This window comes from Pseudophryne corroboree, chromosome 1 (genome assembly GCF_028390025.1).
Source record: "Pseudophryne corroboree isolate aPseCor3 chromosome 1, aPseCor3.hap2, whole genome shotgun sequence".
NCBI classification, from domain to species: domain Eukaryota; kingdom Metazoa; phylum Chordata; class Amphibia; order Anura; family Myobatrachidae; genus Pseudophryne; species Pseudophryne corroboree.
Genome location: NC_086444.1, coordinates 1,239,271,656 through 1,239,293,722, shown reverse-complemented (window position 1 = coordinate 1,239,293,722; position 22,067 = coordinate 1,239,271,656). Strand labels below are relative to the sequence as shown.

The window sequence follows — 22,067 nt, the reverse complement described above, 5'->3', positions numbered from 1 at the left end:
GTCTCAGAACGGCTCCTTGTGTTATTACACTGAACACTCGTTGTTACAAAGTCTCAGAACGGCTCCTTGTGTTATTACACTGAACACTCGTTGTTACAAAGTCTCAGAACGGCTCCTTGTGTTATTACACTGAACACTCGTTGTTACAAAGTCTCAGAACGGCTCCTTGTGTTATTACACTGAACACTCGTTGTTACAAAGTCTCAGAACGGCTCCTTGTGTTATTACACTGAACACTCGTTGTTACAAAGTCTCAGAACGGCTCCTTGTGTTATTACACTGAACACTCGTTGTTACAAAGTCTCAGAAAGGCTCCTTGTATTATTACACTGAACACTCGTTGTTACAAAGTCTCAGAACGGCTCCTTGTGTTATTACACTGAACACTCGTTGTTACAAAGTCTCAGAACGGCTCCTTGTGTTATTACACTGAACACTCGTTGTTACAAAGTCTCAGAACGGCTCCTTGTGTTATTACACTGAACACTCGTTGTTACAAAGTCTCAGAACGGCTCCTTGTGTTATTACACTGAACACTCGTTGTTACAAAGTCTCAGAACGGCTCCTTGTGTTATGACACTGAACACTCGTTGTTACAAAGTCTCAGAACGGCTCCTTGTGTTATGACACTGAACACTCGTTGTTACAAAGTCTCAGAACGGCTCCTTGTGTTATTACACTGAACACTCGTTGTTACAAAGTCTCAGAACGGCTCCTTGTGTTATTACACTGAACACTCGTTGTTACAAAGTCTCAGAACGGCTCCTTGTGTTATTACACTGAACACTCGTTGTAACAAAGTCTCAGAACGGCTCCTTGTGTTATTACACTGAACACTCGTTGTTACAAAGTCTCAGAACGGCTCCTTGTGTTATTACACTGAACACTCGTTGTTACAAAGTCTCAGAACGGCTCCTTGTGTTATTACACTGAACACTCGTTGTTACAAAGTCTCAGAACGGCTCCTTGTGTTATTACACTGAACACTCGTTGTTACAAAGTCTCAGAACGGCTCCTTGTGTTATGACACTGAACACTCGTTGTTACAAAGTCTCAGAACGGCTCCTTGTGTTATTACACTGAACACTCGTTGTTACAAAGTATCAGAACGGCTCCTTGTGTTATTACACTGAACACTCGTTGTTACAAAGTCTCAGAACGGCTCCTTGTGTTATTACACTGAACACTCGTTGTTACAAAGTCTCAGAACGGCTCCTTGTGTTATTACACTGAACACTCGTTGTTACAAAGTCTCAGAACGGCTCCTTGTGTTATTACACTGAACACTCGTTGTTACAAAGTCTCAGAACGGCTCCTTGTGTTATTACACTGAACACTCGTTGTTACAAAGTCTCAGAACGGCTCCTTGTGTTATTACACTGAACACTCGTTGTTACAAAGTCTCAGAACGGCTCCTTGTGTTATTACACTGAACACTCGTTGTTACAAAGTCTCAGAACGGCTCCTTGTGTTATTACACTGAACACTCGTTGTTACAAAGTCTCAGAACGGCTCCTTGTGTTATTACACTGAACACTCGTTGTTACAAAGTCTCAGAACGGCTCCTTGTGTTATTACACTGAACACTCGTTGTTACAAAGTCTCAGAACGGCTCCTTGTGTTATTACACTGAACGCTCGTTGTTACAAAGTCTCAGAACGGCTCCTTGTGTTATTACACTGAACACTCGTTGTTACAAAGTCTCAGAACGGCTCCTTGTGTTATTACACTGAACACTCGTTGTTACAAAGTCTCAGAACGGCTCCTTGTGTTATTACACTGAACACTCGTTGTTACAAAGTCTCAGAACGGCTCCTTGTGTTATTACACTGAACACTCGTTGTTACAAAGTCTCAGAACGGCTCCTTGTGTTATGACACTGAACACTCGTTGTTACAAAGTCTCAGAACGGCTCCTTGTGTTATTACACTGAACACTCGTTGTTACAAAGTCTCAGAACGGCTCCTTGTGTTATTACACTGAACACTCGTTGTTACAAAGTCTCAGAACGGCTCCTTGTGTTATTACACTGAACACTCGTTGTAACAAAGTCTCAGAACGGCTCCTTGTGTTATTACACTGAACACTCGTTGTTACAAAGTCTCAGAACGGCTCCTTGTGTTATTACACTGAACACTCGTTGTTACAAAGTCTCAGAACGGCTCCTTGTGTTATTACACTGAACACTCGTTGTTACAAAGTCTCAGAACGGCTCCTTGTGTTATGACACTGAACACTCGTTGTTACAAAGTCTCAGAACGGCTCCTTGTGTTATGACACTGAACACTCGTTGTTACAAAGTCTCAGAACGGCTCCTTGTGTTATTACACTGAACACTCGTTGTTACAAAGTCTCAGAACGGCTCCTTGTGTTATTACACTGAACACTCGTTGTTACAAAGTCTCAGAACGGCTCCTTGTGTTATTACACTGAACACTCGTTGTAACAAAGTCTCAGAACGGCTCCTTGTGTTATTACACTGAACACTCGTTGTTACAAAGTCTCAGAACGGCTCCTTGTGTTATTACACTGAACACTCGTTGTTACAAAGTCTCAGAACGGCTCCTTGTGTTATTACACTGAACACTCGTTGTTACAAAGTCTCAGAACGGCTCCTTGTGTTATTACACTGAACACTCGTTGTTACAAAGTCTCAGAACGGCTCCTTGTGTTATTACACTGAACACTCGTTGTAACAAAGTCTCAGAACGGCTCCTTGTGTTATTACACTGAACAATCGTTGTTACAAAGTCTCAGAATGGCTCCTTGTGTTATTACACTGAACACTCGTTGTTACAAAGTCTCAGAACGGCTCCTTGTGTTATTACACTGAACACTCGTTGTTACAAAGTCTCAGAACGGCTCCTTGTGTTATTACACTGAACACTCGTTGTTACAAAGTCTCAGAACGGCTCCTTGTGTTATTACACTGAACACTTGTTGTTACAAAGTCTCAGAACGGCTCCTTGTGTTATTACACTGAACACTCGTTGTTACAAAGTCTCAGAACGGCTCCTTGTGTTATTACACCGAACACTCGTTGTTACAAAGTCTCAGAATGGCTCCTTGTGTTATGACACTGAACACTCGTTGTTACAAAGTCTCAGAACGGCTCCTTGTGTTATTACACTAAACACTCGTTGTTACAAAGTCTCAGAACGGCTCCTTGTGTTATTACACTGAACACTCGTTGTTACAAAGTCTCAGAACGGCTCCTTGTGTTATTACACTGAACACTCGTTGTTACAAAGTCTCAGAACGGCTCCTTGTGTTATTACACTGAACACTCGTTGTTACAAAGTCTCAGAACGGCTCCTTGTGTTATTACACTGAACACTCGTTGTTACAAAGTCTCAGAACGGCTCCTTGTGTTATTACACTGAACACTCGTTGTTACAAAGTATCAGAACGGCTCCTTGTGTTATTACACTGAACACTTGTTGTTACAAAGTCTCAGAACGGCTCCTTGTGTTATTACACTGAACACTCGTTGTTACAAAGTCTCAGAACGGCTCCTTGTGTTATTACACTGAAAACTCATTGTTACAAAGTCTCAAGCAATTCATTTTGCATAGACTCTATGAGGAAGCTCCAGTGACGAGCGAAACTAGTCAGAGGAAAGAAGTGACATCTGATGACAATATCATTCATTGCGATTATCACCTAAGAATCACTGCACCACGCCGGAAGCCAGCGGCTTCACTTTGGACTGCAGCGGCATTTCATACGTTGGGGGCCGGAGACGTCCGGAGCTCCCTAGCCGCACCTGACCGGCAGTGCAGTGTATCTCCAGCTGAATCTGTCTACGTGTAAGACGGAGGGTGAGAGTTTTTACCATTTAGCCAGCATGATTAGGCAATCAGGAACCGTTACTATTATCTATGCAAAAGGGCCGCAGAGATCAGGTCTGAATTAGACCCTATGTGTACTCAATAAGAAAGCTAGATAAGCTTCCATGCTACAAAACAAATACAAACTATATCCATATGTGCATGCATGTGCATAACAAGAAAGCCAGATTATGTTATATGCTATTTAAGGACGTACTGGGGCTACAAATCAGCACTGACATTTGTGAGTGTGTGCACATGTCACAGGGGGAGCGCACAGACACACAAATCAGGGGGCATGTACTCATTGCACACCCACATTTCCCTTGAAACAGACACGTCAGATGGGGGGGACAAGGGCTTGCAACAAAGCTCACAGGGGTGTACCATGAGTTAGGGGGCGTGTACTCACAGTACACCTCAATTTTCTTGAGACACACACTTCAGGCAAGGGTGGCCAAACAAGAGAGCCGGAGGGCAGATGGGTAGTCCGGCCCTGATACTATTAACCCTTTATATGCTTACATGAAATATCCTAGTGAATTTTAATACTCATAGCTTAATGTTGAATACAGCAGCTAATGAAATTAATTCACTTTGAATTTTTGCTGTTTTTAATTGTTTTTGTAAAGATTTTATTATTATGTGAATTGATGTACCAGCCAGTGGGGGCAGATGTATTAACCTGGAGAATGCATAAGGAAGTGATAAACCAGTGATATGTGCAAGGTGATAAAGGCACCAGCCAATCAGCTCCATTATGTAAATTAACAGTTTGAATCTGATTGGCTGGTGCCTTTATCACCTTGCACGTATCACTGGTTTATCACTTCCTTATGCCTTCTCCAGGTTAATACATCTGCCCCAGTGTGAGCTAGTGAACAATTTTGTGATTTTTTTCTATTTTTGTAGCAATAACCTAAATGTTTTCTAGCATTTATTTTCACTTTGATTCTTTAACTCTTCTTTCTTTTCAACACAACATCACAAAATAGTATGTCCCACTCACACTTCTTCCGATCCAGTCTACTGATGATCTCCCTCCCTTTCTGTTTCTTGACTCATTTCCCTCTACTCTTTATATCAACCTCTTTGATAAAAACATTGCCCACCCTGCAAACCCGAAATATCACCACCATTTTTTTTCTCTCTCCCTCTTTCTTGTGCACTTTGTAATAACAAAGTGATGTGCACCAAACATACTGTACTTTCTGTTCATGATTACTTAATCTCTAATTCTCTTAACTTCTTTGCTGTCCTCACATGACACAACCGGCATACTGCTGTCTTCTTTGTAATTTTGTTCATTTTCTATAATCCCTGACCTGACAAGCAACAAAAAGATTATTCATTATCCTCAACTACACCTTCCAGGTTATTTGCCCTGAATCTTCCCTCTCATCCTCCTTTGATGTCCTCCCTATCTGTCTCTATCACCTATTCAACATTTGCATAACTAAAATAGTCTATGAATTCCTTGATAATTTTGCCACTTGGATACCTTTCTTTTTCTCTTACAACCTTCCCTTTCTCATGTTTTGTTCTTTAACATCCCAACTGACAATGTTTCTGAACCTGCTGCCTCCAGTCTTTTTATTCTTCTGCAATGGTCTAACTCTACACAATGTAAATGGATCTCATCTCTTATCCATGTTTATGTACATTCCCTCTATGCTGTCTCTGGCTATTAAAAAAATCTCTGTCCAGCCTCATTCTCAGCCTCATTCTCCTCTCCTGTACCATATTTTCATGGTCTCCCTTCCATCCTTCTCTAAAAAAGCCCTGATTAGGAGTAGCTTCCGCACTGTTGTTGTTGTTATGATACCAGTACGTCTGACCAGAGGTGATCTTATGACGGAGGTCAGAGTACTGGAATGGAATGCTGGTTACTGGAGCAGGATAGCCTAGTAACCCCTGGCGCCCTAACTCCGTTGTCTCGCCCGTGTTATCAGAAATCCCCTGCGAGACTATGGTTGCTTGAGCCCATGGCAGCCGCGTTTGAAGGGCGGATTATGTCTGCCCAACTCCGATGCCCCCTCAGGTCTTAATGGGAGACAAAGGGAAATCCGAGACAGGGTGATAACAAGGGGCCCTCTGACTAAGCAACCAGGCCAGGGGCTACAAGCTAACTAACTTAAACCAGAAGTATGTGCGGACAAACCGCCAGGGAAAAGGACAACCAAAAATCCATGAATCCGTTACTCCTATCCAGCACCGCTGGATACCAGAGTGGATTTGTGGGAGCGGAATCCTCCGCAAAAGCTCCGAAACACAATATAACCAAATAATAAATAGTAAGCGGTCAAGCCGCAACACACGGCTACGCCGCGACTCACGAACACCACAGGATGTTAAAGGTGCTCGGTCAGGACTCCAGGAAAAGATGACAACTTCCGAGTATTGGACCACTGAGGACAAGAACGACCGGATAGACAGGACTGGAAAACTCTCTGCAACAGACACAGCAAACAGGAAGCTATTACCGGCGTCTGTGAGAAGTCCAGAGAGTGCTTTTAACTGGGAGCTCTCCAATCAGGAGCCAGACAGGGTAATTAACAATCATGCCGTGCAGCTGCATGCTGCATGGCCAGGATACCAATGAGGTGATTAATCTAGACCCAGCAACGGGGAACGCGGTCCGACAGTGGCGTCCCCGTTGCTATGGTCTGAGCGGCTCTGTGCGCCCGGCGTCTAACGTTGCTAGGGAGCCGGCGGCTGTCCGCATGCGGCGTCCCTAGTTGCTAGGCGCCGGGCCGCACTGACGGGCGGACCCTCGGCGCCTAACAGTACCCCCCCCTTGAGGAGGGGTCAAGGAACCCCTAAGGCCAGGTTTCTGAGAAAATTCTCGAAAAAATGCCTTTTTGAGCCTCGGGGCATGGAGATCCTCATCCAGGACCCAAGACCTTTCTTCTGGACCATAACCTCTCCAATGTACCAAAAAATAAAGCCGACCCCGGGACAACTTGGAATCGAGAACCTTCTCCACCAAGAACTCCTGCTGACCCTGTACATCTATTGGTGATTTCCCCTGAGAGATCTTCCGAGGAAATCTACTGGAAGAAACGTATGGTTTCAACAAGGAGCAATGGAAAGTATTTCCGATCCGGAGAGTTCTTGGTAAACGTAACCGGAAAGCAACTGGATTGATTTTTTTTATAATATGAAATGGTCCAATAAATTTAGGGCCCAATCTGGCTGAGGTTTGTCGAAGTCTAATGTTGCGAGTCGACAACCACACCCTATCTCCAACTTTAAAAGTGCACGGCCGCCGGAGCCTGTCAGAAAAATTTTTCTCCCGAAATGCCGCTTTTCTGAGAGCAAGGTGCACTTTTCTCCAAATGAGTCTGAGATGAGCGGTCAAGGTCAGTGAGGAGACAGAGGAATGTTGAAAAAAGGAATTAGCTCTGGGGTGAAAACCAAAAACTGTAAAAAATGGAGACACATTGGTGGAGGAATGACAGGCATTGTTGTAAGCAAACTCCGCCAACGGAAGAAACTCGGACCAGTCATTTTGGAGTTTGGCCGAGTACAAACGCAAATATTGTTTTAATGATTGATTAACTCGCTCAGTCTGCCCGTTGGATTGGGGATGGTAGCCAGACGTTAAAGACAATTTCATCTTTAAAGAGGCACAAAAAGACTTCCAAAATTGTGCAATGAATTGTGGACCCCGATCAGAAACAATATCAGTGGGTAACCCATGGAGTCTGAAAACATGGCGGAGGAACAAAACTGCCAATCCCTGGGCAGATGGCAATCGGGGAAGGGCAATGAAATGGGCCATCTTGCTAAAACGGTCAACTACCACCCATATGACTCGGCATCCGGCTGACAGAGGAAGGTCCACCACAAAATCCATGGAAATATGAGACCATGGCCTGAGAGGAACATTCAAGGGCATAAGTTGACCGATAGGCAAGGAACGGGGAACTTTATGCTGTGCACAGACCTGACACGAAAAAACAAACTCCTTAATGTCTTTGGAAAGACCAGGCCACCATACTGAGCGGGAGACTAATTCCAAATTCTTAGCGATCCCCGGATGCCCGGCAACTTTGCTATCATGAAACTCCGTCAAAACAGTTGCTCTCAAAAACTCAGGGACATAAAGACGACCAGCAGGAGTATTTCCAGGAGCTTGATGTTGAAGCTGCTTTAACTGGGTAAATAAATCTTGTGTGAGGCCTGCCCGAATGACTGAAGACGGAAGTATGGGAGTAACAGGACTGTTATCATGAACTGGAAGAAAACTGCGTGACAGGGCATCCGCCTTGGCATTCTTGGAACCTGGCCTGAAGGTGATAATAAACTTGAAACGAGTAAAAAATAAAGCCCAACGAGCTTGCCGGGCATTCAGCCGTCTAGCTGATTCAATGTACTGAAGATTTTTGTGATCAGTCAAAACTGAAATGGTATGTGTTGCTCCCTCAAGCCAATGCCTCCACTCCTCGAAAGCCCATTTAATAGCCAGTAATTCCCGGTTACCAACATCGTAGTTGGATTCAGCAGATGAGAATTTCCTGGACATAAAGGCACAAGGATGTAATTCTAGAGAATCCGGATCCTTCTGAGATAGGATAGCCCCTAATCCAACCTCCGAGGCATCAACCTCAACAATGAAAGGCAATTCTGGGTTGGGATGTCTGAGGACCGGGGCTGAGACAAAGGCTTGTTTCAAGGCCTGAAAAGATAACTCAGCTTTCACGTGACCAGTTGGTTGGATCCGCTCCCTTCTTAGTCAGTGCCACAATGGGAGCAACTAGGTCGGAGAAAGAGTGAATAAATCTTCTATAATAATTCGTAAACCCAAAAAAGCGCTGAATTGCTTTTAAGTTGGTGGGTTGCGCCCAACTAAGGATGGCTTGGAGCTTCTTCGGTTCCATACAGAATCCCCGAGGGGAAATAATGTACCCTAAAAAGGATACCTCCGTGACATGAAATTCACACTTCTCCAGCTTGGCATATAGGTGATTTTCACGTAATTTTTTTAGAACCTGACGCACCTGGGTAACGTGTTGTTCAATAGAGTCAGAATATATCAAGATATCGTCTAAATAGACAACTACGAATCTTCCAAGAAAATCACGGAGCACATCGTTAATGAGATCCTGGAAAACTGCCGGAGCGTTAGACAGGCCGAATGGCATAACCAGATACTCATAGTGACCCGACTGAGTACTGAATGCCGTTTTCCACTCATCCCCTGACTTGATTCGGATGAGGTTATATGCTCCTCTCAGGTCAATCTTAGAAAAAATCACAGCCGAACGTAGCTGATCAAAGAGGACAGAAATCAGCGGCAAAGGGTAAGTATTTTTTACTGAGATTTTATTCAAGGCTCTAAAGTCAATGCAAGGTCTGAGTGATCCATCCTTCTTCTCCACAAAGAAGAAGCCTGCACTTAAAGGGGATTTAGACGGCCTGATAAATCCTTTCCCTAGGCTTTCTTTAACATATTCATTCATGGCCACAGTTTCTGGTCCGGACAATGCATATAACCTTCCCTTAGGCAAAGTGGCACCAGGAATTAGCTCAATAGCACAATCATAAGGCCGATGGGGAGGCAGAATGTCCGCATTGCCCTTGGAAAATACATCAACAAAATCCTGGTATTCCACAGGAATGGGTGCGGGAATGACAGCAGCTATTCTGATGGGAAGCGTAATACATTCCTTATTACAGATGGTACCCCACTGTGAGATCTCCCCCGACTGCCAATCAATGATGGGATTATGAAAGGCCAGCCAAGGGTGACCCAGAACCACTGGAACTGCTGGGCAATGGGTAAGGAAAAATTCAATTTTTTTCGGAATGAAGAGCTCCTACCGAAAATAGTACAGGAGGTGTACAGAGAGAAATAACCCCATTGGACAAGGGACTCCCATCTAAACCATGCATGGTGATACACCTACCCAAGGCTAACTGAGGAATACCTAAGGCCTTGGCCCACGTTAAGTCCATAAAGTTCCCTGCAGCTCCACTGTCAACAAAAGCTGACACCGAGGAACAGAGGCTGCCAAAGGAAACTTTAGCTGGGACTAACAGTGAATTATTTGAGGAGATAAGCTGCAGACCAAAGTGAACCCCCTCACAATTCACTTGGTCGAGGCGTTTCCCGACTTGTTCGGACAATTACGGGCAAAATGTCCCTTACTCCCACAGTACAAACAAAGACCAGAATTTTGCCTTCTGGTTCTTTCTTCAGGAGACAGCTTGGAGAGACCTATCTGCATGGGCTCCTCTATGTCCACAGGAATGGAAAAAACACCAGGAGTAGACCCGACAGATGCTCCTTTTTCAGCCCTCCGCTCTCTGAGACGACGATCAATCTTAATAGAAAGCTCCATGAGTTTATCAAGAGTCTCAGGAGCGGGATACTGAAGGAGACTGTCTTTTATAGACTCAGATAAGCCGAGGCGAAACTGACTGCGCAGGGCTGGGTCATTCCATCCACAGTCGTTCGACCAACGGCGAAACTCCGTACAATAAATCTCTGCGGGATTCTTACCCTGTCTGAGAGCACGCAAATGACTCTCGGCGGATGCCTCTCTATCAGGGTCATCATACAATAGCCCTAAAGACCCCAGAAAGGCGTCTACAGACAACAATGCCGGATCGTCTGTTCTTAAACCAAAAGCCCAGGTCTGGGGATCCCCCTGAAGTAAAGAAATAATAATTCCGACCCGCTGAGATTCCGTACCTGAGGAGACTGGTCTTAAACGAAAATAAAGTTTACAAGACTCTTTAAAATTAAAAAACTGCTTTCAATCCCCAGAAAAACGGTCAGGCAAATGCATTTTTGGTTCAGGAACGACCCTCGGGGAAGTCCGTAACAGATCTTCCTGTGACCTCACCCGAAGGGATAGATCCTGAACCATCTGAGTAAGTTCTTGAATCTGACTAACTAGAAGCTGGCCAGGATTTGGCCCTACACCAGTGGGATTCATGAGGCCGACAAATCTTCCAAACTGAAATAAGGGAAAAAATCAAACCCTGTTTAATTTTAAATTTTAGTCAGGCCGGTAATAATGTTATGATACCAGTACGTCTGACCAGAGGTGATCTTATGACGGAGGTCAGAGTACTGGAATGGAATGCTGGTTACGGGAGCAGGATAGCCTAGTAACCCCTGGCGCCCTAACTCCGTTGTCTCGCCCGTGTTATCAGAAATCCCCTGCGAGACTATGGTTGCTTGAGCCCATGGCAGCCGCGTTTGAAGGGCGGATTATGTCTGCCCAACTCCGATGCCCCCTCAGGTCTTAATGGGAGACAAAGGGAAATCCGAGACAGGGTGATAACAAGGGGCCCTCTGACTAAGCAACCAGGCCAGGGGCTACAAGCTAACTAACTTAAACCAGAAGTATGTGCGGACAAACCGCCAGGGAAAAGGACAACCAAAAATCCACGAATCCGTTACTCCTATCCAGCATCGCTGGATACCAGAGTGGATTTGTGGGAGCGGAATCCTCCGCAAAAGCTCCGAAACACAATATAACCAAATAATAAATAGTAAGCGGTCAAGCCGCAACACACGGCTACGCCGCGACTCACGAACACCACAGGATGTTAAAGGTGCTCGGTCAGGACTCCAGGAAAAGATGACAACTTCCGAGTATTGGACCACTGAGGACAAGAACGACCGGATAGACAGGACTGGAAAACTCTCTGCAACAGACACAGCAAACAGGAAGCTATTACCGGCGTCTGTGAGAAGTCCAGAGAGTGCTTTTAACTGGGAGCTCTCCAATCAGGAGCCAGACAGGGTAATTACCAATCATGCCGTGCAGCTGCATGCTGCACGGCCAGGATACCAATGAGGTGATTAATCTAGACCCAGCAACGGGGAACGCGGTCCGACAGTGGCGTCCCCGTTGCTAGGGTCTGAGCGGCTCCGTGCGCCCGGCGTCTAACGTTGCTAGGGAGCCGGCGGCTGTCCGCATGCGGCGTCCCTAGTTGCTAGGCGCCGGGCCACACTGACGGGCGGACCCTCGGCGCCTAACAGTTGTACTTATTACATTCTACTATTTTCTTAACTCTCTTATTTGTACATGGATATCCTTTCTGCCCCAAAGAGGCCTTTTTACTCTTTAATTACACATTTACCTTGATCTAGATATTACTGTCCTGGTTGCTGCTATTAAGCATTGGTGGTTACCACATCAACCATGACACACTTTACATTCCTCCGACCTATGCAATTTTCCCTTTCCACTGAATTACAGTCAATGAAGTCACACTGTTTTCTGCAACTTCAAATTCATGCTCTCATCGAACAGTTCTGCCATGTCAATATTAACTTCCTTGTCAGGCTTTCTGCCCCCCCCCCCCCTCCCTCACAATCTGTTCTTGACTTTCTACACACTCCACCTCCAAAATCCAGGAGCTAATTCAGAGGTGAACGCTACTGTTGCAACCATTTCATCTTTGTGTGCAGCTGCTGTGTGACCATATGGTTACTCCTCAGGAGGCATCTTGTGTAAAAAACCCAAGAGACCCAGGTTCTGGGATACAATGTATTAAATATGGAGATTTACACAGGACATTTAAAAAAGGATAAGCATTTATTTATCTAAGTTACATCAATAAAAACATGAAAGTAACAAGTTATACTCAGTTACAATAATAGCATGAACAAATGAGAATACTTTGCTCTTATCTCAGATGGTTTAGGATATGTCCCAGATGATGGTCATTGATTAAGTAGTTTAAAAAATGAAGTTCAGTTGATTCTCCAGGGTCCCGCCTATTAACTTTGTCTCAATTTAAAAGCTGGAGGGGATTTGTGGAAGGCTATATCCGCTGCAGACAAAACTAGCTTTGATCGGAACTGATCTGCTATGGGTAAGCCTCTAGGCTTTATAGCCCTCCTGTAAGATTACTTTCAGTGTCTTAACAGATAATACTTTCATGGCCTGTGTTGCTTGGTGCAGTACTAATTCACATTAGATAATTTATCTAATGACTTGACAGGTTTCCCCTTTCACCCGCTAATGAATACAATACCCCAAATATCTTACTACACAGTTCCATCTGAGATACTAATAATAGCAACATCTATTTATTATAATCAGCCAGCATAAAAGCTGTGTACACTCCCTGCTCACTATCAGTGATGTGCGGTGAGGTCAATGACTGGTGGAGGCACTGGCTTATAACAGACCTGGATTTACACCAGCATACAGTGTATGAACACAGTGGTTCTGGTGGCATTATATAAAAGGTGCTACAGTTTCTATTATATCCAAAAGTCGTGCCAGTCTCACTGTAAAGATGTTATGCAAGCAGTAAAGTATTAAGGCACACACAGGGCTGGCCCGAAGCATATTTTTTGGTATGCTTTGATATACTTTGGCGCTCATGGGAAAAGAGCAGTTGTAGTGGCCCTTACACATTATGCTCATTACGGCCAGGATTGTATAAAATGACAACTTTGTTCTAGGAGAGTAAATAGTCACTTTCTCCACTGTTGGGTATCACTGTGCACAGGAGTTGGAATGGGGACAGGTGCTTACTGTCACACAACATACATGATCTATATACAGTGTACAGCAACATGGGTAAGTGATGTAATGCAGCTTGCCACAACGCAGGTGTACGCTGCAGTGTACAGGGTAAGGCAGCCGGGGCTGGGATCATACCTTGTAGTGGAACACAGCTTTGTGAACTTCAGCACATCCAGCTTCAGTGCAGTGGTGTCCATGTCCGTGTCTGCTGGGGGGTAACTCACAGCATGGACACTGATGCAGGCAGCCTGGGGTAGATCTATACTGAGTATGATGTGTAGGGTGCTATGAGGTGCGCGGCCAGGCAGTAGGAGCTGAACTGATGTGTCCTCCTGGGGGCTCCAGTGCTCCTCTCCCACCCCCCTGTACCTGCAGCAGCAGCTTGATCATCTATATACAGAGTATATATACCTACCTTACCTTTCCCCCCGGCCCCCTAACCCTCCCTCACCAGAGCCTAAACCTAACCCTCCCCCGGCAGCCTTACCCTAACTTCCCCCATCCCTGCATCGTCCCGCTGGCTTGCCATTTGGCATCCTGGCTGATGGGATTCCGGTGCTGGGATGGTGCACCTAATCGGGATGCTGGTGTCAGCATTCCTAATAGTGGGGGTTATTCAGTAGAGATTGCAGATTTTGCAAAAAACAGGGTCTGCAATTCCTTCTGTGGCATTCTGGGGGCTGCCCATCGCAGGGCAAGGCCTCCCGGCATGATAATTGGCGGGCCTGGCGATGCAATTGGAAAACAATTGCGATTTCATTGCTCATGCAGAAATTAGGGATGTATATGCAGGAGGGCAGCCAACATTTTTTACATCAGAGCGGCTGTGTGTGATGTCATGCCGCAACCCTGAAAATGCAGCTGACCCGCCTCTGGTTTCCCCACACTGCCCCCACAATGGTCCGTCGCCACCCCGCACATGCCCCGCGAACACCTACTGTATGCCTGTAATTCAGGCAGAGGAAATCGCACCTATCACATTTGGTGGGTGCGCATATGCAGGATGGAACCTGCGCCTGCGCATTGGCACCATGGAGGGCGAATTACGGTCCCATCATGACAGCAATGCAACCTGAATTAACCGCTGTGTCGTGTTTCCAGCATCAGTATTCTGACAGCTGGTATCCCGATAGACGGGATCCTAACCGGATCCCTCCTATGGGATCTGTGTGAGTTTATCACTGAGGAAGGATGCCAGCATTAGGTGTCTGCTCACATACAGTATATTATGGGAGAATACTGAGGGTAATACCATAGTGGCTATGCTCCCTGTCTCACAGACACCTGGCATGTGACAGCCCAGATAGGGAGCCTGAGCCTCACCTCAGTGTCATCACTCAGCAATCCTGACCTCAGTGTCATCACTCAGCATTCCTGACCTCAGTGTCATCACTCAGCATTCCTGACCTCAGTGTCATCACTCAGCATTCCTGGCCTCAGTGTCATCACTCAGCATTCCTGGCCTCAGTGTCATCACTCAGCATTCCTGAACTCAGTGTCATCACTCAGCATTCCTGGCCTCAGTGTCATCACTCAGCATCAGTGTCATCACTCAGCATTCCTGGACTCAGTGTCATCACTCAGCATTAATGACCTCAGTGTCATCACTCAGCATTCCTGACCTCAGTGTCATCACTCAGCATTCCTGTCCTCAGTGTCATCACTCAGCATTCCTGGCCTCAGTGTCATCACTCAGCATTACTGACCTCAGTGTCATCACTCAGCATTCCTGACCTCAGTGTCATCACTCAGCATTACTGACCACTCAGCATTCCTGACCTCAGTGTCATCACTCAGCATTCCTGGCCTCAGTGTCATCACTCAGCATTCCTGACCTCAGTGTCATCTCTCAGCATTCCTGGCCTCAGTGTCATCACTCAGCATTCCTGGCCTCAGTGTCATCACTCAGCATTCCTGACCTCAGTGTCATCACTCAGCATTCCTGGCCTCAGTACCATCACTCAGCATTCCTGGCCTCAGTACCATCACTCAGCATTCCTGGCCTCAGTGTCATCACTCAGCATTCCTGACCTCAGTGTCATCACTCAGCATTCCTGGCCTCAGTACCATCACTCAGCATTCCTGGCCTCAGTACCATCACTCAGCATTCCTGGCCTCAGTGTCATCACTCAGCATTCCTGACCTCAGTGTCATCACTCAGCATTCCTGACCTCAGTGTCATCACTCAGCATTCCTGACCTCAGTGTCATCACTCAGCATTCCTGACCTCAGTGTCATCACTCAGCATTCCTGACCTCAGTGTCATCACTCAGCATTCCAGACCTCAGTGTCATCACTCAGCATTCCTGGCCTCAGTGTCATCACTCAGCATTCCTGGCCTCAGTGTCATCACTCAGCATTCCTGACCTCAGTGTCATCACTCAGCATTACTGACCACTCAGCATTCCTGACCTCAGTGTCATCACTCAGCATTCCTGGCCTCAGTGTCATCACTCAGCATTCCTGACCTCAGTGTCATCTCATAGCATTCCTGGCCTCAGTGTCATCACTCAGCATTCCTGACCTCAGTGTCATCACTCAGCATTCCTGGCCTCAGTGTCATCACACAGCATTCCTGACCTCAGTGTCATCACTCAGCATTCCTGGCCTCAGTGTCATCACTCAGCATTCCTGGCCTCAGTGTCATCACTCAGCATTCCTGGCCTCAGTACCATCACTCAGCATTCCTGGCCTCAGTACCATCACTCAGCATTCCTGGCCTCAGTGTCATCACTCAGCATTCCTGGCCTCAGTGTCATCACTCAGCATTCCTGGCTTCAGTGTCATCACTCAGCATTCCTGGCCTCAGTGTCATCACTCAGCATTCCTGGCCTCAGTGTCATCACTCAGCATTCCTGACCTCAGTGTCATCTCTCAGCATTCCTGGCCTCAGTGTCATCACTCAGCATTCCTGACCTCAGTGTCATCACTCAGCATTCCTGGCCTCAGTGTCATCACACAGCATTCCTGACCTCAGTGTCATCACTCAGCATTCCTGGCCTCAGTGTCATCACTCAGCATTCCTGGCCTCAGTGTCATCACTCAGCATTCCTGGCCTCAGTACCATCACTCAGCATTCCTGGCCTCAGTACCATCACTCAGCATTCCTGGCCTCAGTGTCATCACTCAGCATTCCTGGCCTCAGTGTCATCACTCAGCATTCCTGGCTTCAGTGTCATCACTCAGCATTCCTGGCCTCAGTGTCATCACTCAGCATTCCTGGCCTCAGTGTCATCACTCAGCATTCCTGGCCTCAGTGTCATCACTCAGCATTCCTGACCTCAGTGTCATCACTCAGCATTCCTGGCCTCAGTGTCATCACTCAGCATTCCTGGCCTCAGTGTCATCATTCAGCATTCCTGGCCTCAGTGTCATCACTCAGCATTCCTGGCCTCAGTGTCATCACTCAGCATTCCTGGCCTCAGTGTCATCACTCAGCATTCCTGACCTCAGTGTCATCACTCAGCATTCCTGACCTCAGTGGCATCACTCAGCATTCCTGGCACTGCAGAACAACCAGACCCTATAACAAATCCATGCAAAGCTAGTGAAGAGCCCCAGCCTCCATCTTCCTCCCACTCCCTGCCAGGGCTGCTGCAGCGTGTGTGTGAGAGGGACATACTCCAGTTACAGCTTATCAGTAACTCACATCCACAGGCAGTAGCTGAGGGCTGGGAAACTAAAGGCTGGAGCAGACGCTGACACACAACCATAGCCCTGACCCTGTCAGCAGTAGCCTGATCTTATGTGATTGTAACAATGGCTGGTGCAAGGTATCTCGGCACCCTAGGCAAAACTTCAGCCTAACACCCCCACCCCCCCAAAAAAAAAAAAAAAATCCCAAAAAACATTTGCTCTCCTTAGTGTCTGAATGCCGGTGTCTCTCACCTTTACTTACACCTCGCGTTTTGCCTGCTACCCATTTGTCTCCTTCTTCCCTCTCTACCCCTGCCCCCCCTCATTCCCTCACCTCTCATTGCTTGTTTCACTCCCTGCCTGCTTCCTTGCCCCACCTGATTCCTTCACTCATCCCCACACCTCTAACTAGCTTTCTTTTCTTTAACCCCTAGCCCCTCTCCCCAATGCGATTTATCATCCAATGCAGCTCCTACCCCAAGCAGGGACATAGACATCTCAAATCAGGAGCACCACGGCAGATATGGTGGAAATTTAAACTTAGCACAGTCACTCACACAGGAGTCACCCCCTGTCACACACATTCACACACAGCAGTCATCCACACACAGCATTCACCCAATGTCACCCACACACAGCAGTCATTCACTGGCACCCACACACAGCAGTCATTCACTGGCACCCACACACAGCATTCACCCAATGTAACCCACACACAGCAGTCATTCACTGGCACCCACACACAGCAGTCATTCACTGACACCCACACACAGCAGTAATCCACACACAGCATTCACCCAATGTCACCCACACACAGCAGTCATTCACTGGCACCCACACACAGCAGTCATTCACTGGCACCCACACACAGCAGTCATTCACTGGCACCCACACACAGCAGTCATTCACTGGCACCCACACACAGCAGTCATTCACTGGCACCCACACACAGCAGTCATTCACTGGCACCCACACACAGCAGTCATTCACTGGCACCCATACACAGCATACACCCAATGTAACCCACAATGTCACCCACACACAAACAATGCACCCAGTAGTGCTCACCTAGTGCCACCTCGCACTGCGCAGCTGGCTGTGAGGAGCCCGGGAGGCAGATGTCATTCGCAGGTGCTATGTGTCCAGCCAGATAACTGGAAAAGTGTGGCACAGTAGCTGCAGCTGGTGTGACCGCTGTTCAGTGGCTCAGGGCAGCTCAGCTCCGCTCGATGTCAGGCTCAGCCACACAGCAGCAACAGCCGGGGGGCGGGAGGGCGCATGGTCATGGAGGATGTCCCGGGTCCTAATGCTGCCGTGTTTTGAGTGCAAAGGGGAGGTCTTGACCTTCCTCAGCCTGGCCCTGGCAGCCCTGGATGGTAACAAGATGCAGGCGGTGGGGAGGTAGCGGGTAATGTTTGGGTACACAATCTCGGGAGTGGGGGCTGGTAATAATGCGGAGGGGAGCATAATCTTGCAGGGGGGGAGGTAACATTCGGGAGCACAATCGTGGAGGGGGGGAGGAAGGGAGGGGAGGGAGGGAGAGAGGGAGGGATTCACTGACTCACTCACGAACAATTGTCAGCACCCGCACCGAGACAATTGGGCGCATACAACATCCCTGGCTGCTCCTCGTCTCTTAAAGTAGAGCAGGAGCTTGGCTGAGCTGAGGCGAGGCAGGGTAATAAAGAAAGCGTTCTCTGTTTCATTGAGTGCCACCCTCCAGTGGTCGCCGCCCATAGGCAGCTGCCTAAAGCTGCCTAGTGGTAGCGCCGGCCCTGATTGTAACAGCCAGGTGCAGGGAACCAGAGCCCCCTGATAACATTGCAACCCCTGCAGCTGGTATAGATGTGTGGGATTGTGCACCCTCATCTACTTACCTCAGCATCTGTAAATTACATACATAAATAATAATAATATAAGTAATAAGGACATGTACTGCTGTAATCAGTCTTATATGTAAACCATCTTCTAGAAGTACTTGGAAACTGTTACATGTCTGATAGTAAATCCTATAATAAGAGTCAGAGTGATATCTGACCATAAATTATTATATATTAGAAATAAGCTGCAGAGTGATCACAATGTGGAGTGTGTGACCGGGGGAAGCATCTTTCCTTGATATGCAGTAAGTGGTCAGAGCTGTTGTGCAGGAGGGATGTGGATTATACACAGAACAATGAATGCTGGAATATGTTAGGAATGATTAGAAAATAAATACGTTGTAAACATTATTATGAATGATCTGCTGTGTACAATGTAACACCAACAAAACAAGTTCTAGGATTTACAGAATTTAGTCTATTTACTGTATATTTCAATAGGTGCAATTTCTCATGTGTGTAATCCCACAGTATTATTATTACCTTTTATTTATTAGGTGCCGCAAAATGTACACACCGCTGTACAGAGTACACATACAAAACATTTCTCATTAACAGGGCATTACAGTAGGTTTTACATAAAATACACAAAGGAACGCCATAACATAAGTGTCAAAAAAGAAGCTTACACCAGACTGGAAGTGACAATTGGGGCTTACATACTGTATGACAACTCATTGAAGATAGCTGGAGGCAAAGGTGGGAGTCAGGGCAGTGCAGTGATCCTGTACCCAGCATGTGGGCAAGCTACAAGAATCAGAGTGGCAGTAGGAAGGAGACAAGGCCATGGAGTGCTGGTGAAAGGCGGTGTACTAAGGAAGAACAAGAAGGAGGAGCTTACACTCTAAAGTGAAGGGAAAAACAGCTGGAGGGTGACCAGAGAAATATATATTGTGCAGGGCTGGAGAATCAAATAAACAGGAAGGATGAAATGCTTTAATAAAAAGGTATATTTTATACCCCTAATCTGGCGTCAGTATTAAAATAAAGCGTTAATGTGGGGAGAGAAGGAGAAAGTGAATTTTAGAATGCCAAAGAGGAAACAGACTTGAGGGACAGAAGATATGGTCCATGTTATCACTGGAGGATGAGGTCATATCAGTATATTATATCCCTAAGAGAAATTTTAAAAAATAGTAAACGGTTTTGCAAATAAAAAGAAACAATAATTAAATTAAATGATTTATAAAAAACCGGAATCATATTTTATATTTTAATACATGTACAAGATCCCAACATCTCGGTGCAATGACAGATGTCCTCCTGGATACAGAAAAGCTTTTAATGGGGGATTCCATGTCTGCTGCTATGACTGTGTCCCATGTTCTGAGGGAGAAATATCTAATACAACAGGTAGGAATGTGTTACAGTATATACATTAGATAAATCAACATAATAGAGTAAAGATTTAACAATTGTCATAGTAACATATAAGTATAGAAGACAAACTGTACCATAGAATAAAAACACAATACAAATAGCACAAAACTATATTGATGTTCTCACATTAAAGTATAAAATACCACATTCCAAATTCACTACATATTATATTGCAGTACTTTGTTTCAGTTAATTACCACTTTTTATTGAGAGACAGAAGTATTACAATAAAGAAAAAAATACTCTGATACACCCCATTTGGGTACATACCCCATGAAAACATTTCAGAAGAACAAATGTCCAATGCTCCCTTTGCTGACAAAACACATTAATTTTTTTTGCAGATTTATATTGAATATACATACAGTTTGATTGTTTATAACGAACAAAAGAACTGACCCACCGAGATTATATGTATGGTTTTATATTACATTAGATAGTGAGATCTGCCATAGATGTCCTGATGAAGAGTGGCCGGATGAGAGAAGAGTGAGATGTGTACCCAAAATATATGACTTTCTGTCCTATGAAAAGGACATTGTGGTGCAAATATCTGCAGTAACAGCTTCATCTTTCTCTGCAATAACATTATTTATATTAGGGAACTTTATTTATTACTGGAACACCCCAATTGTGAAAGCCAATAACCGGGCTGTAAGCTTCATTCTACTGATCTCCATGTTGCTGAGCTTCCTCAGTGTGTTCTTGTTCCTTGGCCAGCCGGTGGATATAACATGCAGACTCAGACAGACATCATTTGGGATCTTCTTCTCCACAGCTGTCTCTTCTGTACTGGCCAAGACTGTCACTGTCTTCATTGCTTTCAAAGCCACCAAACCCGGAAGCTCCTGGAGGAAGTGGGTCACACTCAAAGTATCTAAACATGTGGTCATTGTGTTTTCCTCTCTCCAAGTTCTGATCTGTGGTATCTGGCTGACTGTTTCTTCTCCATACCAGGAGTATGACCATCACTCCTATAAGGGAATGATCATCATTCAGTGTAATGAGGGGTCAGTGCTTGGGTTATACTCTATGTTGGGTTACATAGGGATCCTGGCATCTGTGAACTTTGCTCTGGCTTTCATGGTGAGGACATTACCAGACAGCTTTAATGAGGCCAAGTACATCACCTTCAGCATGCTGGTGTTCTGCAGTGTCTGGATTGCAATGATCCCAGCCTATCTGAGCACCAAAGGGAAATACATGGTGGCTGTGGAGATATTCGCCATACTGACCTCATGTGCTGGTGTTCTGGGCTGTATATTTTTCCCAAAACTGTATATTTTGCTTAGAAAACCTGCATTTAACTCCAGAAAAACAATACTGGGGAAAAACACTATATAAACCATCAGATACTGTACATTACCATTATACGATTCAAAACCTGTTGTTTTCCTTAAATTTTGCTTCATTAACAATATTTTCATTCTAAATTGGTTTATGTAAATACGTATAGAAAGATCTGGATTTAGTGACATGGACAAAGGAAAAAAAAATATTTATATATATATATATATATATATATATATGTCTGTGTGTGGGAATAGAGAGCACCCATATTGCAAGTGAATTTTTTAATTCACTTAAAAAAAGTTCTTTTAAAACACCACAAGAGAGATTGCAGCCTCGTTATACTGACAAAGTGATTACATGGAACACATAAGATTTTGGCCTATCCAATGTTGTGTGTGCCCAGATTATTGTCATGCTGGTAGTGAGCAGTGTCCAGATGGACCCTATGGTGACCAGTAGATACAGTCTATGGTCCTGACTCTTTCCCTAGTGAAGTATTACATTATTGCCGTGGCTTTCTGTTTTACATCTTGTGGTGTCCAGCC

At 45.6% G+C, this 22,067-nt stretch overlaps 1 protein-coding gene across 1 annotated transcript in view; it reads left to right on the top strand.

Annotated features, from left to right (window-relative positions):
- Positions 1–21,573, top strand: part of LOC135052955 (vomeronasal type-2 receptor 116-like) — an 84,431-nt gene extending 62,858 nt beyond the window's left edge. The window contains exons 5-6 of the mRNA XM_063957455.1: positions 20,079–20,202; positions 20,666–21,573. Coding sequence (XP_063813525.1) covers positions 20,079–20,202; positions 20,666–21,573 — 1,032 coding nt within the window. The remainder of the gene's footprint in view (positions 1–20,078; positions 20,203–20,665) is intronic.
- The last annotated feature ends 494 nt before the right edge of the window (positions 21,574–22,067 follow it).